This window comes from Podarcis filfolensis (genome assembly GCF_964270895.1).
Source record: "Podarcis filfolensis genome assembly, chromosome: 8".
Lineage (NCBI taxonomy): Eukaryota > Metazoa > Chordata > Lepidosauria > Squamata > Lacertidae > Podarcis > Podarcis filfolensis.
The window spans coordinates 51,006,181-51,031,430 of NC_139611.1; the positions used below are offsets into that span (position 1 = coordinate 51,006,181).

General features: G+C 41.6%; 2 protein-coding genes across 2 annotated transcripts in view; both read left to right on the top strand.

Annotated features, from left to right (window-relative positions):
- Nucleotides 1-25,250, top strand: part of SMPD3 (sphingomyelin phosphodiesterase 3) — a 590,910-nt gene that overhangs the window by 431,475 nt on the left and 134,185 nt on the right. The window lies entirely within an intron of this gene.
- Nucleotides 1-25,250, top strand: part of NECAB2 (N-terminal EF-hand calcium binding protein 2) — a 162,962-nt gene that overhangs the window by 75,290 nt on the left and 62,422 nt on the right. Inside the window, exon 5 of the mRNA XM_083624970.1 lies at nucleotides 5,126-5,223. Within this exon, the coding sequence (XP_083481096.1) occupies nucleotides 5,126-5,223 (98 nt within the window). The remainder of the gene's footprint in view (nucleotides 1-5,125; nucleotides 5,224-25,250) is intronic.

Below are 25,250 nucleotides of genomic sequence, written 5' to 3' on the forward strand. Positions count from 1 at the left end.
GCCTGGGATCTTTTGCATAAAGGTAAAGGGACCCCTGACCATTAGGTCCAGTCATGGCCGACTCTGGGGTTGCGCCACTCATCTCGCTTTACTGGCTGAGGGAGCCAGCGTACAGCTTCCGGGTCATGTGGCCAGCATGACTAAGCCGCTTCTAGCAAACCAGAGCAGCACACGGAAACGCCGTTTACCTTCCCGCCAGAGCGGTACCTATTTATCTACTTGCACTTTGAGGTGCTTTCGAACTGCTAGATTGGCAGGAGCAGGGACCGAGCAACGGGAGCTCACCCCATTGTGGGGATTCGAACCGCCGACCATCTGATCGGCAAGTCCTAGGCTCTGTGGTTTAACCCACAGCGCCACCCGCGTCTTTTGCATGCAGAGCACATTTTCTAACAGCAGTGCTGACCAGACCCTTTCCAAGTACCTCCAGCAAAGGCAAGGCCACACATTTTATCCTTGTTAGCTGATGGTAAGTGAAAAGAAAGTGGGTTGCTATAGGAGAGTGTCCCCACATGCACAGCAGCAGCACTTCAGCCCTAAATGAACACAGGAAGCTGCCTTATCCTGAATCAAACCATCTGTCCATCTAGCTCACTATTGTCCACACTAACGGGACAACCCCAGGGATTAAACCTGGGACTTTCTACATGCAAAGCAGATGCTGTACCACTGAGCTACCTATCCAGGCAACCCCAGTTGTAGTGTCTGAGCTTTCATCCAGACAAAAATAAAAAATATATAATTGCCTTATCCATATAAGATAGGCAGCCCAGTACTTCGCCTAGCTCAGTGCAGTGGAACCTCGGTTCTCAAACCGCTCCATTCCTGAACCTTTCGACTCCTGAATGTCGAAAACCCAGAAGTAAGTGTTCCGGTTTTCCAAATTTCCATGGCTTCCAATCTGCAAAAAGCCTAGCTGTCAGCTAATTGGAAGCCGCACCTTGGAATTCGAACATTTTGGAAGTCAAAAGTCCTTTCAGAACGGATTACGTTCGACTTGAGAAGTTCCACTGTCTTGCCTAAATCTAGCATGGGGAATCTTTCCTAGCAGGCAAACCAGACCATTATCTCCTGACCTCACCAGGCCAAATGTGACATCGCTATGACATCAGGTGCTGCTGTGCTCTGAAGCCGTGATTGCTGGGATTTCAGAGGACAGTATGAGCTGTTTGAAAGCCCTTTTGCAAGCAGCCCTGCACTGCTCTTTCAACCTCCAAAAGTGAGCTTCAAAGAGCAGCAGAGGGCTGCTTTCAAAATGGCTTTCAAGCAGCCCTGTGTGTGGCTTTAGCTGTGTGTTCCTGTTCCCAGCCTATGGCAGCAGTTCTGTATGTTCACATAGTTTGCTCCAGATTGTGTCATCCTGTTCTTGAGAAGGAATTTCTCTGGATCCTGGCATGAATCCAATAATAAGAGCCCTCTCTGGCCTTGTGTCTTTGTGGAATCGAACCCCTGCTCATTAGCTGATGAGCAGGGATTAAATCCTGCTGACACTCAGCCAATGAAGAATGTCTGTACCCCTCATCAAAGTGACATCAGTTGATTGGCAGGTGGGCATGTTTTTTGAGAAATAGCTTCACAGGCCAATTTTGACCCCCTCTGTGGTCTGAGATTGGCCTACAGGCTGATGGTTCCCTGTCCCTGCCCTACATTGACCACAGTGGCTCTCCATGATTTCTGACAGGGGTCCTTCCCAGTTCTACCTTGAAATGCCAGGGATTTAACCTCTTGCTGAAGCCTCTCCTCATATCTGAGAAAAGAGGGGGAAAGATGGGTTCTGGTGAGTTCCACACTCATAAAAAGTATATGTGACTGGAATGCCATTCCCCCAAGGTTTGAAAGGGCTCTATGCACAACACATAGAGAATATACAATAGCAGAACTTGTTGGACCAGGTTGCTGAACCCTCTGGGCACCCCTTTAGTCAATTCCATTCACACACAGCCCTTTCACAAGTTGGTTGATTGTATGAATGGGGTCATGTAAGACTCACATCGCAGGGGTGAGGCTGGCCTGCCTGTCTTTGTGACACATGAAGGCTTTCGGTCAACAGACAGAGTGCTTCTCGAACCCCAACCCCCAAGTCACAAGTAGATTAGATTGTACTTCTCAGACTGTTACACCGAGGTAGGAAACAGAAGTGGGGAAATTAATGTTGCTAGACAATTCTCTTAACTAGGACATTGAGATTGAGATCAAGTTGAGAGAGGTAGTGGATACATATTTTATCTTCAGATGTTTATGTACTTTGCTAAAAATAAACTCTTGGCCCAAAGGCACAACAGAAACATCTGGCAAATGCTTACCTGCACTTGATAGTAATTGCACCTACAGTGACCTAGGGATCACATAGCCCACTCAGGATTAAACTTCTCTTACCAATATGTCAACACACGTAACCCATGTTCAGCTGTTGTTTTCCAGCTAGGGATGGAAAAGGAATTAGATTCAGTTCTCATTTAAAGATGAAGCTGCCTAATTGCACTCCCTGAGACAAAGCACAAACTGAAATGCAGACACCGTTTACAATCCTCCCGAATTTTGCAATGCACTTCTCTCGCTGAGTAATGTGTGCAAAAATTCATGTGCTAAGCAGAGATATAAATGTGTAGATTAGTGAAATCCACACTAACATGCTGGTTCATTTTAATAAGGACTTTTTAAAATAAAAAGGTACGTGACGTGGAAATGTGGAGAACTGAACTTAAGACTGGAGAAATGAGGAAATGAGAGAGAGAGAGAGAGAGAGAGAGAGAGAGAGAGAGAGAGAGAGAGAGGGAGGGAGAATTCAGGGATTTGCCCATCCCTGTCTAGAATGCACACTTCTGTGCATGTTCTCTTGGCATCACTCTTCCAACTTCCTCCTTCAGCTCTAAGAGGCCCCTGAATGGGATGGGGGCTGAGAGGCTTTGTTGCTGCTGGGGGAAAGACTTCAAGGGCAACACTGTGCCTACGTGTGTCACATTGGTGGCCCCCCTAACTATTGCAACCTCTTCTAAGTCATCTTGAGAATCTCTCAGTTGAAAGGCTACGGCATAAATAAACCAACCTTCTAGTGTCCAGCAAGCAGCCATTGGGCTTGCATTAGGCTTACCCTCAGCACGTATTTGCAAGTGCCTCAAATCTCCCGTTGGTCCAGGTGAAATCTCTCTCTCTTGTGTTTGCAAAGGCTTTTTAATCAAAATTACAATTTAATCCTGTTTTACATGTGCAGATTTTCAGTGCCTGCCCTTGCCAAAATCGCAATAGTTATTTTTCTCCTCCTCAGGTTTTATGGACTGTGTCACAAGTTTTGCTTTATCATCTCCAGAAAAGGATTTACTTCTTCCCTTCCTCACTTCTAAAAGCCAACTCTGCAAAGTGATTTATTTATTTATTTTTCACTCCTTTGTATGGTGAGGATCTGCAGCTGCTGGAAATTAGGTGGCTGGGGTTTTTTTAAAAATCAGGCTCAAGCTGCTGTGGATCACAGTGGAAGGAGGACTCCTCACTGCTCTTCCAGCAGTTGCTATCGCTCCCTTCATCCTGCATGCTGTTCAGAGAGATATATGGCATTTTAATTAAGCCAAGGGAGGCTAATTAATGGACTGTCTTTTGAGGTTATTTATAGGAGAGTTCTGTAAGAAATGTCAATTCAATATGAATTGCTTCTTCTATTCTACTAGAGATTATGGTAGCACCAATTTCTGCACTTTTAAAAAAAATAAAGACGGAAAACTTACTTAGATCTAGATCTGCGGGTGGAGGTTCATAGCTAAGTGTCAGGAGCGGGAATCAGAGGCAGGTCAGCAATAAATCACAATGTGTCAGTGAAATTAACTCTTTATTCAAGGAAACAAGTTCAGCTCAGGAGGCCAGGCCTAGTGAGCACAGCAACACACCCCGGTAGATCTTGCCCCTTTCAGGCAGTTGTGTGGACTGAAGGTCCCCGCCTCCGCACAGTTGCCTAAGTCTCCTCCTCCCCTGGGTACTTCCCAAGCAATCTGAGACTCCATCGCCATGTCTGTGTCTGCTCCTCCCTCTTCATACCTCTTCTGCTCCTGGGAGACCAGGGGCGGGGAGGGGAACTGGTCACAGCAGGAGGGGGAGACATCCTGGTTTCTTCACCAGCCCAACTCATATCAGCCTCTTGGCTCCCCTCCTCACAAGCCTCTGCTTCTGGCTCTGAACTGCCCTCTGCCACAGACTCTCCCTACCCACTTCAGCTTCCACCACACCTCCTTCCTCTTCTCCTGTCATCCCACCACCAAACCCCTCACTCTGAGCCTTCTTTCCCTGGGGTTTTCCTTAGGGGTTCACCAACTGGTGCCTCCCATATCTCCTCTGCATCTAGCCAATCCATGACATCAAGATCTGCCTTCCTAAACCTAGTACCATCCAGTTGTTTGGTGCTACAACTAATAGGACTATTTTATTGGATTATTTCACCTACAGATATTTTTGAGGGCTGTGTATTTGGTCTAGACAAATTTCAGGTCCCGAACAAAATCAGCATGACTCAGGCTGATCTGGTATTTGCCTGGACTAGGTCACGGTAGCCCTGGATCACCTTGAGTCAGGTCCACATGGACTGATCTGGGGCTGTCAAAAGAGAGGGAGCATGGGCAGGAAATGATTCAGGCAAGATCTGCTAACAATCCTGATCAAAAGTGTTAGGGGGTGACAAATGGTTGTGGTCTCCCTCTTTCCTCTACACATTTCAGCTTAATGGTGTTCTGGCCCAGTCACACAAAAAATCTCTTCAACTACTATCTTGGTGTACAGAAAAGGTCATGCAAATTATCCCTCAAAAATAAATGTAGCAGCACAGTAAGAACTTGCCTTCAACTATTAACAACCCTTTGAATAGGTCTTCAATCAGAGGCTGGACAACCACCTGTTGGGACTAGCATGGCATTTCCTACAAGCCTGTCGCCGCTGCCCAGCTCTATGATTTGAACCCCTTTCACCTACTAAACATGATGGAGTGCAGTGTTTTTAGAAGTTGGAATATTTCCTGGCCGGTACACTTTGAAACAGCAAGTTTTCAATTTGGACAGTTCCCTTGAGGCAAGCAAGTATGATTAAAACGTTATCCTTTATTTCCCCCTCCCTTCTCCTTTAATCCTGCAATATCCTCGGGGTCCAGATTATTTTACCGACCACATGGGAGATTATGAAGATGTTCTGGCTTCTCTGGAGACCCTCAACCTCTCCATTCTGAAGGCCATGGATTACACCAAACGGGTGAGTGTTTATTATGTCATATATATACAATGTATCTGTAGCTGCTAAAGTTCTGAGTGGGTCAAAGCTGGATTCATGGAGTGTGTGACTACTTTATTTTGGGGGTAATTCCTTTTCAAGGAAATGTGGAGAACTGATGCTTTTCTGGTCCCCCAGTGCACATGAAAACTGGAGGTTGAATTATACCAGCCCAGATGACAGAGGGAAATAGGTTTTATTAATGAAAAAATACAAAGGAGTGAAAGAGTGCACCTCCACTCTCACTTCTGCCATGGCAGCCAGAGTCTGGCAGGGCACTGGATAAGGTGAGGAAATGGCCTTCAATTTCTCACCACCACTAAGCCTTAGGATTGCAACCTAAGAGTGTATAATCAAATGAACTCCATGTCTACAATTGACTCTTTACTGACACAAGTCAGAAGCCTGCAAGATGAATAGTGTGGGTGCATAGTAGGTAACCTTAAGCCTGTGTGAGAATAAGATGGCATGCAGAGTGGCAATATACCTCAAGACAAAGGTGAGCCCCTTAAGCAAGGTGTATCCTCCTCAGATCGCAGGATGAAAACCCCAGCAACTGGTGTTTTCAAGCTTAGTTTCTCAATATTTTATGAAGCCTCAAGCACCATTCAGATGTCCTCCCACCATCCAATGGCCATGGCAGAAGCCTGTTAGTGCTGCCTTCTCCAGCTTGTCCCTGCAGGGCCAACCAGATGTCCCTGGATAGCCTGTGAGCAAGATCTGAGCTCAAGAGCAGTCTCCCTACTTGTGATTCCCAGTGACTGAGTTTCAGAGGCTTGCTGCCTCTGTCAGTGGAGATAGAACAAGTTCCTTATGAGGCGGAGAGAGATGGAAATGAAGGCCAAGAATATGTTCTGCTTTAAGTTCCTTTGGCTACTTATTCCTCAGAAACAGGCTTTCTGTGTAGAGTGACTTTCTTTTTTTTTCAATATACTTTTTATTAGTTTACAACAAAGAGCATATATTTCTAACCAAATTTTCACAGATTATACTTTTTAGACTTCCTTCGATTTTTCTGGTAATCATCCATATATACTCTTAACTATAACGCATTTCCTTTTTTGCATTGCCTTTTAACTTTCACCTTTACCAATATCTATTTTCCAAACAGTACATCTTAGCCTTTACAGTGCTTCTTGAAACCCCACTAGCGTTGTTTGTGAATCACATAAGTTTTTCAGATAATCTACAAACTTTCCCCAATGTTCGATGAACTTTTGATTTTTAAGATATCTTATTTTTCCAGTCAGTTTATCTAACTCCACATAATCTGTTAATTTCGATCTCCACTCTTGAATTGTCGGTGTTTCTTCCTGTTTCCACATCTGGGCTAGTAAAATTCTTGCTGCCACAACCGCATACTGGAATAACTTAAAGTCTTTCCTTCTTATCTCTTTTCCTGTGATACCTAAAAGAAAGGCTTCTGGTTTCTTGACAAAAGTATACTTTAACATTTTTTTTAGTTCATTATATATCCCTTCCCAGAAGTTCTTAACCTTCTTGCATTCCCACCACATGTGATAAAATGTTCCCTCCCTTTCTTTGCATTTCCAACACTTATTATCCGTTTTATACATTTTGGCTAGCTTGACCGGTGTGATATACCATCTGTAGAACATTTTCATCACATTTTCCTTCAATCCCATGCATGCAGTGAATTTTAAATTTTCTTTCCATAGTTTCTCCCAATCATCAAATTGAATATTGTGTCCAAAATCTCTAGCCCAGTGTATCATTACTGATTTAACTTCTTCGTCCTTCGTACACCATTCCAACAATATCTTGTACATTTTTGACAAAGTCTTATTTTCACTATTAATTATATCCAATTGAAACCTAGAGTCTTTTTCTATATACCCCTTTTCCTTTACATCTTTCTTAAACATTTCATTTACTTGGAAGTAGTGTAACCAATCATATACATAGTTCTTTACTTGTTCATATGGTTTTAGTTGCCATTTTCCTCCTTCCTTCGTTACCAATTCTCCGTATGTAGCCCAATTACCTCTCATGTTCACTTTCTTTACACACATGACCTCCAACGGAGATAACCAATGTGGGACCCTTGGTTCTAAAAGACTTTTGTACCTGTCCCATACTTCTATTAACGAATTTCTGAAGATGTGGTTTCCAAATCCTTTGTGAACCCTTTTTTTATCACACCATAAATAGGCGTGCCACCCGAACCTGTTGTCGAAACCTTCAAGATCTAATAATTCCTTATTTTCAAGCTTAATCCAATCCTTTAGCCAGCAAATACATGCTGCTTCATAATATAGTTTCAAATCTGGCAGGGCGAAGCCTCCTCTCTCTTTCGCATCTGTGAGTAATTTATATTTTATTCTTGGCTTCTTGCCCTGCCAGATGTACCTTGATATCACTTTTTGCCAATCTTTGAAGGTTCCGCTCCCCTTAATTATGGGGATTGTCTGAAACAAAAATAGCAACCTTGGGAGCACGTTCATCTTAATTATAGAAATCCTGCCCCAAAAGGACAGCTTCATTCTATTCCACACCTCCAGGTCTTTTTTTATACCTTTCCATATTTGAACATAATTATTCTGGTACAGGTCAATATTTTTAGTTGTTAACCATATTCCCAAGTATTTTACTTTCTTCACTACTTCAATCTCCGTTTGTTGTTGCAATGTTTCTGTTTTATCCTGCTCCATATTTTTAGCCATTATTTTGGTTTTTTTCTTATTCAATCTGAACCCGGCCACCATCCCAAATTGTTCAATCTCCTCCAGTACCTCTCTAACACTTTCTAAAGGTTCCTCCATCGTTATAACCAGATCGTCGGCAAAAGCTTTCACTTTATATTCGTTCTGACCTACTGTTACCCCTTTTATTCGACTATTTTGTCTTATTGCATTTAAAAAGACCTCCAGAACCGTTATAAATAACAATGGTGAGAGCGGACATCCCTGTCTTGTTCCTTTAGATATTTTTATATCTTCGGAAACCACGTTATTAACTATCAATTTAGCTCGCTGCTCTGTGTATATTGCCTTGATACCATTAAAGAACTCTTCTCCTACCCCCATATATTCAAGATTTTTCAACATAAATTCCCATATTATGTTATCGAAGGCCTTTTCAGCATCCACAAACATTAGTATCGCTTGCTTCTCGTTCCTGGCATGCAGATATTCCAAAATGTTAATTATATTTCTAACATTGTCTTTCAATTGTCTGCCTGGCAGGAACCCTGCTTGGTCTTTGTGGATGATACTCATTAATATCTTTTTAATTCTCTTTGCTAAGATACCCGCAAATATTTTATAATCTGTATTCAATAGAGAAATAGGCCTATAGTTTTTAACTTGTGTTAGATCTGAATCTTGTTTGGGAATTAATGTTATAAATGCTTCTTTCCATGTATCTGGAATCTCTCTTGTTTTTAAAATATTATTTATTACTTCTTTCAATGGGGTCATCAAAACTTCGCTCATTTCCTTATAGTATCCTGATGTAAATCCGTCTGGTCCCGGGGCCTTTCCTCTCTTCAATTCCTTTACGACTTCTTTAATCTCGTCAACTTCAATTGGGGTGTTCAGCTTGTCTTTTTGTTCTGTCGGGATCTTCTGCACCTTTTTATTTCTTAAAAATCTTTCAATTTTCTTCACATTATTTCTTTCTTTATCCTTATATAATTGACTGTAAAAGTCCAAGAATCCTTTCCTAATTTCTTTTGGGGAGACTTTCTCTTCTCCATTCACAGTAATTTTGTTGATTGTATTCTGTTCTTTTCTCTTTTTAGTTTGCCATGCAAGCAGTTTGCCTGATTTATTCGCAAATTCAAAGTTTCTCTGTCGTAGTCTTTTGATGTTCCATTCTATTTCTTTATTTATAATAATTGAAAATTGCGTCTGTAAGATCTTAATTTCTTGTTTGATCTTTAAGCTGTTTGGTTTTTTAATTAATTTTTTCTCCTTTTCCATAATCTGATTCAAGATTTCTTTTTTCCCTTTTTCCCTAAATTTGTTCTTCAGTGAGTTCTGCTGAATAAAGAAACCTCTCATCACTGCTTTGCTTGCATCCCAAACAATACTAATCTTTGTGCCTTTATTAAGATTGTCTATAAAATATTCGGTTAGTTTCTTTCGTGCCTTATCCATAATCTTTTCGTCGTCCAGTAAATAGTCGTTAATTCTCCATCTAAAAGATCTTTCCTCAAATCCTTTTAATTCCAATTCTATTGGGTTATGGTCTGAGATTACTTTAGGTTGAATTTCAATTTTTTGAATTCTTGGAGTCAGTTCATTTGAAACCCAAATTTGATCGATTCTTGACATTGACTGATTTGGTTCTGAATAGTACGTGAATTGTTTTTCCAGCGGGTGTCTAAGCCTCCAAATATCAATCAAATTACAATTCTTAGTCATTGAGAAAAAAGACTTTGGAAGTTTCCCTTCTTTGTTTCTTCCTTCTCTTAATCTATCCATCTGTAGAGAGACCACACCGTTCATATCACCCATTATTATGATCTTCTGATCCATATATTCAAATAGTTTTTCTTCCAAAGTTTTATAAAAATCAGTCTTATTTCCATTAGGTGCATAGATCCCGACAATTATTAAGTTTTCGCCTTGCCACTTGATCTGTACTGCTATAATTCTCCCATCTTCGTCTTTAAAGAGTTGTTTGGCTTCAATTTTGTTTTTGGTGTATAAAACCACACCTCTTTTTTTCTCTTTATCTGATGATATAAATTCGTTCCCTAGTCTCTTATTTATCAAAATTTTCCTGTGTCTTCTTGCCACGTGCGTTTCCTGCAAACATATAATGTCCAAATTTTTCTTCTTGAGAAATTGTTCAATTTTGTTTCGTTTTCTTTTATCATTCATCCCATTAACATTCCAATTCCATAATTTTAACGCCATCTTGCAGTCAAATTAAATAATTTTATTTGTTTATCTATAGTCTGTCTTCCTTTTCTGCTTCTTCTTCTTCTTCTTCACCTCCTTCTTCGTCTTCTTCTTCTTCCTCGGATCTTTTACCCTGCTCCTCTTCCTCTTCCACTGATTCTGACTCATCTCTTAGTCCTGATCCTCTTCCTGCTCCTGCACCCTTCACCTCTTCTTCTTCAACTTGTAATTCCTTGTACCTTCTCGTAAATTTCCCAATCTCTTCTGGGCTTGTCAACCTGCGTTTTTTAGTTTTGTAGAAGAAGGAAACTCCTTCCGGAAATTCCCATCTGAAATCAATCTTATTTTTCTTAAGTATCTGTACCAATGGCTTATATGGATCTCTTCGTTTCAACAGCCTAATCGGTATGTCTTTAAAAATAATTATGTAATTTCCATCAATGTACAGTCTTTTCTCTCTGTTCCTCTGTAATATCAAATTTCTCATCTCCCGATCTTTAAATGTAATTAAACAATCACCTGGGAATTTCCTTGCCTTTGTTGTTCTTACTCTCATTCTGAATGCATTTTGTACTGTTTTTGCCACATCTTCCATTGGTAGTTCCATCCACTTCGCAATTTCTACTATCAGCTTCTCTTTAATATTTTCGTTCTGCATTTCCGGTACCGATCTCAGCCTCAGGTTAACCTCCCTCTGTCTCAGTTCATTCATAGCAATTATATCTTTAATTTCCTCCTGAGATTTGTTAATTTCTGTTATTTCCACTTTCAGCCTTTCTTCCTCCCGCTTCACCTCCTTCATCTCCAATTTAGTTTTTTTCAGGCCTTCTTCCACAAATTGTGTTCTTTTAGACACCTCTTTTATTTGCCCTTTCAGTTCATTCACTGTCTCGTCAATTTTTTTATCCATTCTCCCAATTTTGTTATCGACTTGTTCCATTTTCTTATTCACTTGCTCCAATTTAGTATCCAAGTTCTTTTCACTCTGTTTGATTTCTGCGAACATTTTCAGTATTTCTGCTCTAAAGTCTGATTCTTGTTTAGATGCTCTCCTATCAGTTGGTGTTCCCCCCTCCATCCCTTTCTTTTGTTGGTGTGTCATTTTAGTTCAATATCTCTGAATATAATCCCCTTTCCACCAAATTCCACAATAGAGTCAAATTTCAAAACTTAGATTCCGATATACAATAAATACATTAAATATTTAAAGGAAAAAGATTACTTATAAATCAAAGTTAGTCCAACTCTTTCCAATATCTCAGTCTCAGATAGGAACCAATCTTCTTGCCCCCAATCGGGCTAATCCTTAATTCGGCTTTCCCTTTAATTTTACAATTGTAATCCAAATTATAGTCCAATTTATAATCCAACTGGTGTATTGTCCCTCATACAGATCCAAGTTGTTTAATGTTTATAACAAGAAAGGGTTGTGGGTCTTATCATCCAACTGGTTTAGAGACCAAATTTGTAATCCGAAAGAGAATGTTCTTCACAGCCCCAAAATAGCTATCTCCTCTTCCACTGATTATTGTAGTCATAAAAAAAAAAAAAAGAAAACGTAAACAAAATTCTTTGCTGGCAAGTCGGCTTCTTTCACTCTACCACGTCCCAAGAGGAATTTTCCATCCAGAGAGTACAAAGGAGCTGGGAGCTGCCAAGGTCACGCAAACTAGAGATTTCTATACAGAGACAGTTCAAAAAAAAAATTTTCCACTGGCCAAGAAAGATCTCAGAAAAAGAAAAAAAAAACAAGTTGTAGTTACCAGTTTCTACCACTAGGGGCCAAGTTCAATTAGAGAATATGGTTGATAAGTCCCATTCAGATTTAAAATTTTTGTTCAATTGGGGTTGTGGCCTTTTCAGATTGACCTCTGTCCGTAATATCAAATGCTGTTTATCTTCAGAAAAGAAAAAGAAAAAGAAATACTATATATCTTCAGGAAAAAAAAAAAGTCGAAAAAGAAAAGCAGGAAGGACCGAAGGCTTCTCTTTTAACTCCTCCGTTCCATCGACAATCTCAAAATAAACCCAAATACTTTCTGTTCTCCCTTTTAGCATATATCTTAGGTTTCTTTAAGCTGGCAGCATGCTTCAACTTTGTTTCAGAAAGTTTCAAAAAGTTTTTAAAAGTTATGGGAGAAACGGAAACAGTAACCGCTAGAGGCAACTTACTTTCGCTTTCCTGCTCTGCTGTATCGCTGCGTCAGAGCTGATTCCAGATAGAAACCGAACTCGGAAAAAAAAACCTTGATAGTCTGGAGCTTCCTTTGTTTTTTTTTTTATCATATATTTATTAAAGTTTTCAAATAAAGCATATATTAGATAAGCACTTATCATTGTCCATTTAACATCTCTCAATTATTACATGGGACTCCCCCACACCTCCCGCATACACTTACATCATTATTAAATTAGTTTCAAACAAATTATCATTTAATTCATCTTAATTAATAATCTTAATTTGGTTTGACATATAATTCGACCTTAAATCTAATTTAATGGTAGACAATTGTCTGCACTGGCATCCAATTCAGCACTCAGCCAGATTACAATATTTTTGTAAATAAATCTTAAATTTCCTCCAGTCTTCTTCCATCCTTTCTTCTCCCTGGTCTCGAATTCTGCCGGTCATCTCGGCTAATTGCATATAGTCCATCAGTTGCATCTGCCATTCTTCCACAGTGGGTAGCTCCTGAGTTTTCCAATTCTTGGCAATTAATATTCTTGCTGCTGTTGTTGCGTACAAAAAGAATGTTCTGTCCTCTTTTAACACACTCTGGCCGACAATACCCAGGAGAAAGGCCTCTGATTTCTTAGTGAAGGTGTATTTAAACACCTTTTTTAATTCATTATATATCTTCTCCCAAAAGGCCTTCACTCTAGGGCAGGTCCACCAGAGGTGAAAAAATGTTCCTTCATTTTCCTTACATTTCCAACATTTGCTATCAGACGAATGGTATATTTTAGCCAGTTTAACAGGGGTCATGTACCATCTATACATCATTTTCATCACATTTTCCTTCAACGCATTACATGCAGTGAAGTTCAGCCCAGAGGTCCACAACCTTTCCCAATCTTCAAACATAATATTATACCCAATATCCTGCGCCCATTTTATCATTGTTGATTTTACCATTTCGTCATGTGTGTTCCATTTCAGCAGCAAGTTATACATTCTTGAAAGTACCTTAGTCTTAGGTTCTAACAGTTCAGTTTCTAACTTTGACTTTTCCACTTGGAATCCTAGCTTTTTGTCATTTTTAAACACTTCTTTAATCTGAGCATAGTGTAACCAGTCTCGCACTTTGTCTCTCATCTTTTCTAAACTCTGCAATTTCCAGTTGTCACCATCCTTTTCTATTATCTCCCAATATTTTGGCCAGTTGGCCTCCATATTGGCTCTTTTCCGAGCCTTAGCCTCCAGGGGTGACAGCCACCTCGGAGTTTTATTCTCCAGTAAGTCTTTATATTTTGTCCAGACATTAAAGACTGATTTTCTGACAATATGGTTCTTGAAGGCCTTATTTATCTTAGCTTTATCATACCATAAATATGCATGCCATCCAAACGCATTATTAAAACCTTCCAAATCCAAGACATCCGTATCTTCAAGAAGTAACCAATCTTTTAACCAGCAGAAAGCTGCAGCTTCATAATACAACTTTAAATCTGGCAGGGCAAAGCCCCCTCTTTCTTTCGCATCTGTTAATATTTTAAATTTGATTCTGGGCTTTTTGCCCTGCCAGACAAATTTAGAAATATCTTTCTGCCACTTCCGGAAGCACTCTGTCTTGTCTACAATCTGCAGTGTCTGAAACAAAAATAACATTTTTGGCAATACATTCATCTTGATGGCAGCTATTCGGCCTAACAAAGAAAGTTTTAGTCTTGACCAACTATCCAAGTCTCTCTTAATCTCTGACCAACATTTTTCATAATTATCTTTAAATAAACTCAGATTTTTTGCTGTTATGTTTACCCCTAGGTATTTAACTTTTTTAACCACATTTAGTTCTGTCTCTTTCTGAAGCTGTTCCAACTCAATATCTGTCACGTTTTTCCCCAAAACTTTAGTTTTTTGCTTATTTAACTTAAATCCTGCCACTCGACCAAAGTTTTGAATCAGTTGTAGTACTCTTTTCAAACTAGACTCCGGCTCCTGTAATGTCAGAACTAGGTCATCTGCAAAAGCTTTAAGTTTATATTGTTTCGCTCCGACCTGAATCCCTTCCACCAACCGGTCCCCCCTAATCATATTCAGGAGCACTTCCAGAACCGAAATAAACAGTAATGGGGAAATCGGGCAGCCTTGTCGTGTACCTTTTTCAATTTTAAACTCTTCTGTAACCACATTGTTAACTATCAGTTTAGCCTTTTGTTCTGAATATATTGCCTCAATCCCGTTCTCAAACCCCCGTCCCACTCCCATTTCTTTTAAATTCCCCTTCATAAATTTCCAAGAAATGTTGTCAAAGGCTTTCTCCGCGTCTATAAAAATTAAAACTGCTTTAGTGTTTATGTTTGTTTGTAAAAGTTCCAATATGTCTATGATATTCCTTGTGTTAGTAAACATATGTCTGCCCGGGAGAAAGCCTGCCTGGTCTTTATGGATTATCTCACTTAAAACTTTCTTAAATCTTCGTGCCAAAACATCTGCAAATATTTTGTAATCCACATTTAAAAGGGAGATGGGACGGTAATTCTTGAGTTGTGTCTTTTCAGTTTCTGACTTTGGAATCAATGTGATAAATGCTTCTTTCCACGATTCAGGCGCCTTCTTCCCCTCCATTATTTCATTACTGACCTCCAACAAAGGTTGTATCAAATAATCCTTCAATGTCTTGTAGTAGTTAGAGGTCAGTCCATCTGGCCATGGAGCTTCCTTTGGGTCCAAATCTTTCAATTTTAATCCAAATAGGTCCAAATTCTTTTAGTTTTTGAGAGCGGAGCGCTATTCCTTGCAAGCACGGGGCTTCGCTATTCGAGTGCAGCAATGGCTTCCCGATAGCCCGCTATCCCGTTCCGCCGTACTCTTCGCCCTTTTGGGGGCTACCTGACGGCCGGACGGGCGGCTCTAGGGCTCTGCCGGGAACCTGGAACCTCGGACACCCTCCCGAGGCTTTTTGGGGGGTTACTGCGCCCTGTAACACCCCCTTTCACCCGAAATAGCAGGGATCTTCCTCCTCCGAAAAATCCCTCGCTTGCGACCAGATCGCGCTCCACCGGAAGTCCCGTAGAGTGACTTTCATTAAAGTTTGTGTAATATGTTTTCCCCCTTCTGGTCTCTCCTATTCTTGAAGAAATAAATTGCTTTTCATTTCAAATGAAAACTCTGGTATGCCCTTGAATGCAGATGTGTTTCTAGCCCTGCTTCCTCAATTGCCAACCAAATAGGCTAAACTAATCTATTAGAAGGAAAATCCGCTCCAGACGCTATTAGTTGTAATCCCCCCCCTTTATTTTTTAAAAAAGAAACTTTTTAAGCAAATGCAGGTGCAAGGTTCTAAATGTGGCATACTGGATTCGTTTTATTAACATTTTTGCTATAGGCCTGTTTTACTTGTGAAGTTCTTGTATAACCCATTTTAATTGGTGTTTATACTTTGTGTCTTGAAAAGAACGCTGATAGTTTGTTTCTTTTAAGGAGACATGTGGCAATTATTTTCTGTGGGGGAAGCTCGTAAACTATCTCTGGTAATTAGGCACTAAAGTATACAAGCTAAACAAAGTGTGGGAATGTAATTACTTTCTGATTTAGGGAGATCTGCTGCTGTCGCGTCCAACTGGTAGGTGAAGCAGAAAGTTCAGAAAATTGTTAAAATAATAATAATCAGTTCTCTTCCATCTATGAAGTTCTATTTCATCTTGGGCCTGGACCACTGATGGCTTAAAACTGTCCCAGCTGTTGTGTTTACTCATAAATGGTGGTGTTTAAATAAAATCTGCCTGAAAGTTGTGGAAGCCAAGTCATGATTGTTCAGTATATGGTACTTCTGTGTTGCCATCTGTGCATTTTTCCAGTGCAAGGCTAGAAATGGTGTTTCAAAGGATGAGCTGGTGAACAGCATCAGATGATGTTTCAGTTTATACTGAGTAAATGGTCAGAAATCATCTCTTCTTTTGCCTAAAAAGTTTGATAATTGTATTGCAACCTGTCTGAAGCCCCTTGGGGCTTAGCTGCAACACAGACCTGGGCAGCAATGCCAAACAGTACCCTCTTTCTTCATTGTGAGGGTTCAAGGACATATTGCAGCCAGGCACAAACACTTGCAAAGGGTGCAAAGTAGGGCTGGTGACATGGCATGTGTAGAGGGGGTGTGGCCTGAGGAGAGTCTCGAGGGCCAGGTAGAGAGGCCTGGAGGGCCTTTTTTTTTAAAGCTACAGTTGATTTAATTACCTTTTGAATATTTTTAAATACTTGTTTTAACTGTTTTCATCAACATAATTTTTAAATTACATGTTATATTTTTGTGAACAGCTGAGAGGTTTCCTTATCAAGTGATAATAGAAATTTTGTTAAATAATGTAAATGACAGGTAATGTTATAGGGAAATCTTTTCAAGTCATTAAGCATGGCATATCACTCTGGTTCCCTCCTTGAAAACTGATGTTCTCTCAGCTATAACTCTTCACTCCTGCAGGAGGAAAATGTAAGTCATGTTCAAAATTCTAAGGACCGAACTAGATGTTATGTGGAAAATCCATAAAGTATCCAGTGGCAGGTTTTGTATTATTGAAAAGCAGCTGTAGGAGGCTGCTGTTCAGAGCAAAGGAGTGGCAGGTGGTGGGTGGCTGGCTGCTGAATTCTTCCCACCATGCACCATGTGTTTGCTCAAAATAATTGTTCCCAAGATCTGGGGACCTATTTATTTACTTCTGCGGGGAGAAAAGCAACTTGGGCTTCATGATTATTTATTTATTTATTTATTTTATATGTTCTTCAGCCATGAAAGGTTCCCAGAGTGGCTGATAGTAATAAGACAGTCCCCGCCCTCAGGCGTATAATCTAAAAGACACGACACAAAAGGGAAAAGGGATTAGGAGGGAGGAGGTGGGGAGAGGGGAAGCCAGAGTCAGGATTTTGACCATATACAAATGTTGAGAAGAGAAAGGATTTCACACCCCTTACTATTACTACTCCCGATTCCAAAACAATGTCCCAGAATATATATCCTGCTATAATAACTTGCACGTTCTTTGGGAAACAACTAATGACAATGTTCGTATTAAAACTTTGCGGCTGCTTCCTTCCTGTGTTGTGTGCGGCTGAAAGTGGCCTTGGGAGAGATCAGAGTTAACTTTGTAGCCAAACTACAATTTATTAGGCTTAAGCTCACTTTGCAAGTCCTTTCTTACTTGTAGGAGGAAGATCTAAAAATAGGGCATTTCTGTTAATTTTTTTTTTTAAGGCTCTATTGAATAAGAAATACTTGGTCTTAATGTAACCCATGCAGTTCTCTTAATTGCTTTCATGACTGGAAAGAAGCTTTCCTGCTGATGTCTCACATCTTCAATAAGAAACTCTAAAAAAACGGCAAAGCAAGACATCTTGGGGAAGGGCGGCTCCCGTAAGTCTAGGGGACTAATGGATTGTCAAAAGCAGGTTTGCCATAAGATGGCCTGAAAACAAGGGAGAGAGCAACCTGGTGACTTTTGATGGCTTCCCATTATATTTATGACCGTGGCTGAGATGGTGGACCACTGAATAATTGAAGAGTGCTGTGGAGCCAGTGGACTTTGCCTAAAGCAGTAATTATACTGCAGCTGGAGACATCTGCTTGCATTAATGCCAGAAAGGTGGAGGGGTGGCCTCTTTGGTGAGCAGCAATGGAGAAAAACTCCCGGAATAGCATTAGTGCTGCACAGCACTTAGTAAGGAGGTTGGAGAATTCTGAAGAAAACAGAAATCAGTGGAAACTGCCAGTGTTTATTTGGAGGAGAGACTATTTCTGCCCAATCAAGCTCACAGTTCTTATAGAAGGTGAGAAGTTTGCCAAGGAGGGGTGAGCAGTGGCCAGGGCCCTTCGCACACCAACCTCTGGGGAAGGTGGAGTGTGACAGGCCGCCAGCAAATGAGGCAGCTGATGGAGGATCAGGCTGCAGTTAAAGCAGTCTGACCTGGGGATACTGATGGAAGACAAGAATATGGGAATATTTGAGGACTTGAAGTTTGAATGAGTATGGTAGCATGCATAGTGTATTGTCTGCAAACCAGCTTCCATCACACACACACACACACACACACACACACACACACACACCCTGCAGAGTGAGGTAATATGACCTTGGCACAGAGGTCAGGCAGTTTCTGTCAGAGGTAGGAATAGGGTGACTTTGGAATACACCAATCAAATTACATCAAATTATGGGGGTTGGGGTTGAGGTGTGGAAATATATTTTTCATACTTGGAGCCAAAATAGCTAGATTTGCCAAGACCAAACTGAGCCAAAGGGCTTTGTGTTCCTTTGGCTTTGTGATCCTGTGACCGGACAACATATGTCAGCTATTTAAATGCTATGCTGAAGCACTTTTTTGAAAACGGCGCCTAAGATCTCCAGAGATTTCACACTTCTGTGAGCCCAAACTATCCTCATGATGATTGAGCCACTTGATAAGCTTGTGTTGAGTTGAAAGTGTCTCCTGTTGGCTGGTGTGTTCTGTTATTCTCGATTCTGCTAAGAATTTCTGCTCTTAAAATTCCACCAGAAAACTGTGGGGTGGCTAACTTTATAATGTCCTCATTATGCCTCTGAAAATTCTCACCATCTGCCCATAGACTTCAAAAGGAAAACTGCTAGGCTGCTAAAACTTGATTTTATCACAAGCGTTTGTTTCAATGTGTTTGTATACTACTCTATTTTTCATTTCCTTGCAGAATTGGTTTGGGTGCTCACAAACAACAGCAGATGAGAATGTTAACCAGTTTTTCATTAGACTGAGCCAACTCGAGCAATGCCTGGATCCCTCTGAATAGACCTGATTTGTCTTAAGATTTGAGCCTTGGCCAAATCCAGTGCATAGCCTTGCTGGCCAGCCCTTCAGAGAAATGTCTATCCCCTGCAAAGCAGGACATGCAACCACCCTGTATTGCACTTTCCCCCAGAAAGATGAGACTCTACTCTGGGAGAATAAGGAATACAATAACCTTTCAAATTGTATTCACCTTGGCTGATTACTTTTCTCTCCCTTATACAGATATATTTTCCTTCAGATCTGCTGAGCAAGCTCCATAATAACTCATTTTCACACCCATTCCTGCAGAGAGCAGGTTTTTATATGCTGCGTTCCCTTGGGGAGTACTGCATTGTGGCAAAAGGGCTGTTAATCTTCTACACTTAACTAGCATTGCTGTTAAGTATAGTAAATATATAGATAGCAGGATATCCCCAGAAGGAAAATTGCAGCTTTAAAAAATGTGTCCATTGCACTTGCAAAACCCATGCCAAATTTGTGTCCCCAGATTTCTTTTACATGTGTTGCTCTGTGTGAGCCTCTCATGCACAGAACCAACCCTGGTGGTGTTTCCAGTTCCCCAGCTCCTGTCCCAAGACAGCCATCTATTGATGTATTTTATTTGTTTGTTGCATTTTTATTCCACCTGTAACTCCAAGGTGGCATCCATGGTTCTCCCTTATTTATTCTCCTCCTTATTTAATCCACACAACAACCCTGTGAGGTAGGTTAGGCTGAGTGGCAACGACTGGCCCAAGGTCATCCAGTGAGCTTCACGGCTGAGTGGGGTTTCAAACCCTGGTCTCCTAGGTACCAGTCCAGCACTTTGACCACTACACTACACTGGTATCTACTGTGTGGTGTAGTGGTTAGAGTGCTGGACTGGTATCTACTATGCATCTACCATAACATCTACTGTAGAAGTTTACAGAAGCAAATTATTATTATTGGAGGCTTGTCCTTTAAGTCAAATGGGGCACTTCCCCACCAAGCTCAGCCCATGGGGGGTATGCTCTATTGGTCCTTGGTGCTAGCTTCACCTACAGTTAGTCTCTCTGCTTTTTGCACCAATGGACACCAGCCCTCCCACCCACCACAATATTATTATTTTGTGGTCTCCGCTTCCCTGAACAGAGAGTTGCAGAGAGTTTTGGAGGAGAGGTGATTGGAGAGTTATGGCATTTTGTTGTGCGTGGTATGTTCACAAGTATGACTTAAGTGGAGGATAAGAACTCATAGCAAAACCACTGATGCCCACCATATCAACCAGAGAGAGATATTCACAACCCAAGGTGCCTTCAGATCTCACAGCCATCACCCATTGCAGCTAACATTCTTTCTGTCCAAAACTATAGTTACTTTCACACACAAGACCCACCCTTAGCTGGGTAGTAGAAGATAATTCATACTTGTCACTCACATTTCAGAAATGATTTTTACTAAGCCTGTTCTCCTACAAGTATTTCCTTTAAATAGACCGTGTCTCATTCTGACCCATAAACACTGTGTGAAGGAACAGAATTTGTGTGTGAAACATGGGTTGTCAAACAGTTGCCTTTTGCGTTAAAGGCTCTCCTGTACAGGAAGGCTCAAGGTTCACAGGAAGGTAAGATGTACGAGAGGATGCTTTGCTCAGGAAGCTGTGCACAAGAGGGTCAAAGATCCAGCCAATTAAGGAGAAAGAGTGATGCAACCAGAGGTTTATTCTCCTCCTGATTGGCTGAAAGGTTAGGAGGAGGAATGAAAATATTGTATATAACTTGGAGTGTGGGGAAATAAGTTAGTGAAGAAAGTCGAGGAGTCAAAGTTAGCGTGAAGTCTCAAATTTGAAAAGGTGAAGAGTTGTGCAAGAGAACATTGTAAAGAAGCACTGGAAAGTGTTAAGGAGCTTAGTTGAACAATGTCTGGAAGGAAAAGAGGACCATGAAGGGACCGCAAAGCTGAACAATGGAATGCAAACTGAAAGGTGTTGGCTTGGTTAGGGAAACTATCTAAAACAGATGTACCTGCACGTGTTTCATCTTTTGTTCTTATGGGTAACTGCTCAAACTGAAATTATCGTTTTTTAAAAAAAAATATCTTTGTAACTTCTTGCCTTACTAAATCCTGAAGTGTAAACATAGTTTGTTTTTTTGGGGTGAGGGGGAATACTCTGATCTCTGGTTGTTCACCCCACATTTTTATTGTCAGAATGATGACAGGAGTTGTAGTTCAACAACAACTGGAGGGCTCCCGGTTCCCCAACACCAGCTATATTTCAAATTGGGTGAACTATGATGAACTTCAGCAACTTCACTCAGTGGAATCCCTGCAATGCATAGACCCCAGTCCCCAAGCCTGAGGAGCAGCACAGTGCAATGCATGGTGGCAACCCAATTGGTCTTGCCCATCAAATAGGCAAATAGGAGCCATGCAAATGCAAGAGAGGAAGAACGCATAACTGGAGACAAGGCTTTTCCAGAGCCAAGATATTGGGAGGGCTAGGTTCCAGCTAAAGACATCTTCAGAAGGAGAGGAGAGCAGATCTGTGATAGTGGGACAGCAGGGGAGAAATAAGTTTTTGAATGGAAATATATGTTGCAGCCAATGGAATAAACATTTAGCAGCTCTTTCAAGCAGAGCATGCAAAGTAATCAAAGGATTCGAGGGGTTGGGGAAAGATGCCTCATGGCTCTGTAGAACCCAAACCGAGCTATAGGCAGTAGAGAGTATGTCAGATCAAGCTAGATTTTGCATTTTAATGCTGGTAACAATGCTGTATTCCCCTTGCTTCTTTTAAGAGCTGGATCCAAGTTCTGTGGACCAAATTGATTCTGGCCGTTTGCACCTTGCTCATATATATTTCAGGAGCAAAGAGCTTTGGGTAACCTGCCAGAAACATTCATAAATATTCACTTTGAACAAGTAGGACAGGTTGCAGATACTTCAGTTACCTTAACAGACCTGACCTGCCCAAATGCCACTTCTTATATTTCTACAGTTCTGGAAGGAAAGCAAGCATTTGGCAATGTTGTCTTCTGCATCCCAGTTCATGCACTCATTGGAACTTGTGTGGCAGATAACCAATCATGCACATCATATAATGCATTCAGTGTGGACTCTTCTAAATCCAGGGGCAGGGGAAGAAATCACTCAAAGTTCTTATTTAATTTCTTTTATTTACTGCAGTTACAGTAGATCCCAAGGATATACCGTATTTTTCGCTCTATAACACGCACCTGACCATAACACGCACATCGTTTTTAGAGGAGGAAAACAAGGGAAAAAACATTCTGAATGAAACAGTGGATGTATCATTTTTGTGCTTCATGCTGTGGCCACAGACATGTGATCTGATGGTGAATTTGGGGTGACCCAATGCAAAAATCCTGAGAATTCCTGTGGATCCATGCTTTGTAACCACGTTTTTGCACCATTGCAGCCCCAGGCAACAGTGGGTGCGTGATTTTTCTGGTGCAGGCTGTAGCCATGGACATGCTATGTGATCTGATGGTGAATTTGGGGTGACCGAATGCAAAGATCCTGAGGATCCCTGTGGATCCATGCTTTGTAACCACATTTTTGCACCATTGCAGCCCCAGGCAACAGTGGGTGCGTGATTTTTTTGGTGCAGGCTGTAGCCATGGACATGCTATGTGATCTGATGGTGAATTTGGGGTGACCCAATGCAAAAATCCTGAGAATTCCTGTGGATCCATGCTTTGTAACCACGTTTTTGCACCATTGCAGCCCCAGGCAACAGTGGGTGCGTGATTTTTCTGGTGCAGGCTGTAGCCATGGACATGCTATGTGATCTGATGGTGAATTTGGGGTGACCGAATGCAAAGATCCTGAGGATCCCTGTGGATCCATGCTTTGTAACCACATTTTTGCACCATTGCAGCCCCAGGCAACAGTGGGTGCGTGGTTTTTTTGGTGCAGGCTGTAGCCATGGACATGCTATGTGATCTGATGGTGAATTTGGGGTGACCCAATGCAAAGATCCTGAGGATCCATGCTTTGTAACCACATTTTAAATGGAGAGCGAAGGAAAAACAAAGAAGGGACATGAGGTGGTGTGCAGAGAAGCAGCTGGCTAAGAATGCAGGAGAGGGATTTAACGGGAGGGAGAAAAGAAAGGCAAACGTTTCCCCCCACCCCAGCCATTTCATTCTTTCTCTCTCTCTCTCTCTCTCTCTCTCCCTCCCACCCTCTCTCTCTCTCCCTCTCCCCCAGCAGCACCGGAGCACAGAGAGGAAATAGAAGGAACACAGTCTGCTTTCCTCTCTGCTTGCCTGGAGGGGAGGGGCTTTCCCTGCTCTTTGTTCCGTTTCAGCAAACACAGCAAGGAAACAGAGAAGGGTGGGCAGTAAGACCCTGAGGCAGAATGCAGGAAAGCAGCCACTTCCTCTTTTCAGATTTCCCTTCTCCGTGAAGCGCGATTTGATTTTTGCCTGATTTTTCGGCTCCAGGGACCACACATTCGCTCAATAACACGCACACACATTTCCCCTTCCTTTTTAGGAGAAAAAATCTGCGTGTTATAGAGGGAAAAATACGGTAAGTGCATGGGTGTGGGGAACACTATTGCTGGAGAGTCCCAAGGGGTAGGTCCTTCTACTTGCTCAAGAAAGTCAAACTCTTACAGATGTTTTAACTCTTCCTCAGCTAGCTTTCTGATGTGTAAGAGAATGCACCCATGTGTTAGGCACACTGGCTGAACAGTGTCATCAATGTGTTTGCTTTCTTTTTAGCTTTCCAATTCTTTGAAACTTTTCTTGATGGTTCTGGACTTCTACAGGCTTATATCTTGACTGTTGTGTTCTGTAGTGGTGGCATCTGAGGGAGTGCGCCATATGCACCCTCAGCCATCATATTCACAGATGCACCTGTCTCAATGAAAACTTCAGCCTACTGTCCCAGTATGAAAATGTGGTGACATGGCAGACAGTTCTGCTTGAAAGCAGTTGTTTGTGTGGAATACTCTGTGCAAACCCACTGGTCCTCTTCTTTTGGTGGTTCAGTCTGAACAGCAATTGCTTGCCTTTGGATGTAACTATGTGGTGTAAGTATGCAGGTGCTGACCTGCAAACTCTTGAGTAGTTAACTTCTTTTCCTGTGATTATGGCAAGCTGTGCCTTTGGCTGGGCAATCGCCTCTGTGGGATCTTTTGCCATTGCAGTGGGTTACCTGAGCTGCCTTCAGAGACACCAGAGCCCTCAACATCCCTATCCCCTGAAGAAGGGGAACCTGACTCCAGGGTGGGAGAAAGAGGCAAGGGCTGTCTGCAGTTTTCAAGATTTAGATGAGATCTGTGGAAGAGGAAATGAATCAGTCCAGTGAAATACTCTAGTTTCTGTGTGTGCATTGTAGTTGAAAGGAAGTGGCTGAGCAAAACCAAACTGTGCAGGTGGCTGGATGAAAAGGCGGATGCCTTGGTGGCATTGCCTTACTGCGCTGTTGGCATCCGTGAGCTGCTGAGTGGGCAACAAATGTCTTGGTCAGCATAGCAGCATGAATCTATACAGCAACGTTTCCTTCCCTCCTTCAGTAGTCAAACCACTTTCCTTTTTTCCATAATCAATACCCTTGCTTTCCAGGATGAAGTGCTATCTTTTAACTAATTTCTGCAGTATAAAAACCAGACCGTAGAAGTCTTGTGCCTTTGCCCTGTGATGATTGGGGCTGATGAGAGTTGCAGTCCAAAATATCTGGAGTTGGGATGTAGGCTCCCTTGGACTAGGGGCACGGACTCACCTGCTCTGCATGCTGAAACCAATGGGGGAAGGGCTGCTCCAGAGGCAGTGCCAGATCCAGGATGTGGTGGTCCCTTAGACAACAGTTCATTGGGCCATGGCTCTCCTGTGTCATGCTTCATTTGTCTTTTGATTTAAGGCCAGGACAGCTGAAGAGCTCAGAAGGGCAGCTGGCAACTAGCTCTAGCATGTACTGAGCACAAGCTTTGATAAGCCTTCCCCAACCTTACATTCTCCAGGCGTTGTTCCCTACAGCTCCCATTAGCCCAGCTAACATGGCCAATGGTAAGAGGTGATGGGAGTTGTAGTCCCATGGAGAAAGTGGATAAAGAACAGCCTCTCTCACAACACTAGAACTACTCAGGCAGTTTGGGAAAGGCAGTCTTTCTTACATTTAGGAGTCAGCCCTGACCTAGTTTTAGAGGCTATTTCGGCTATATTTTTCTTTCT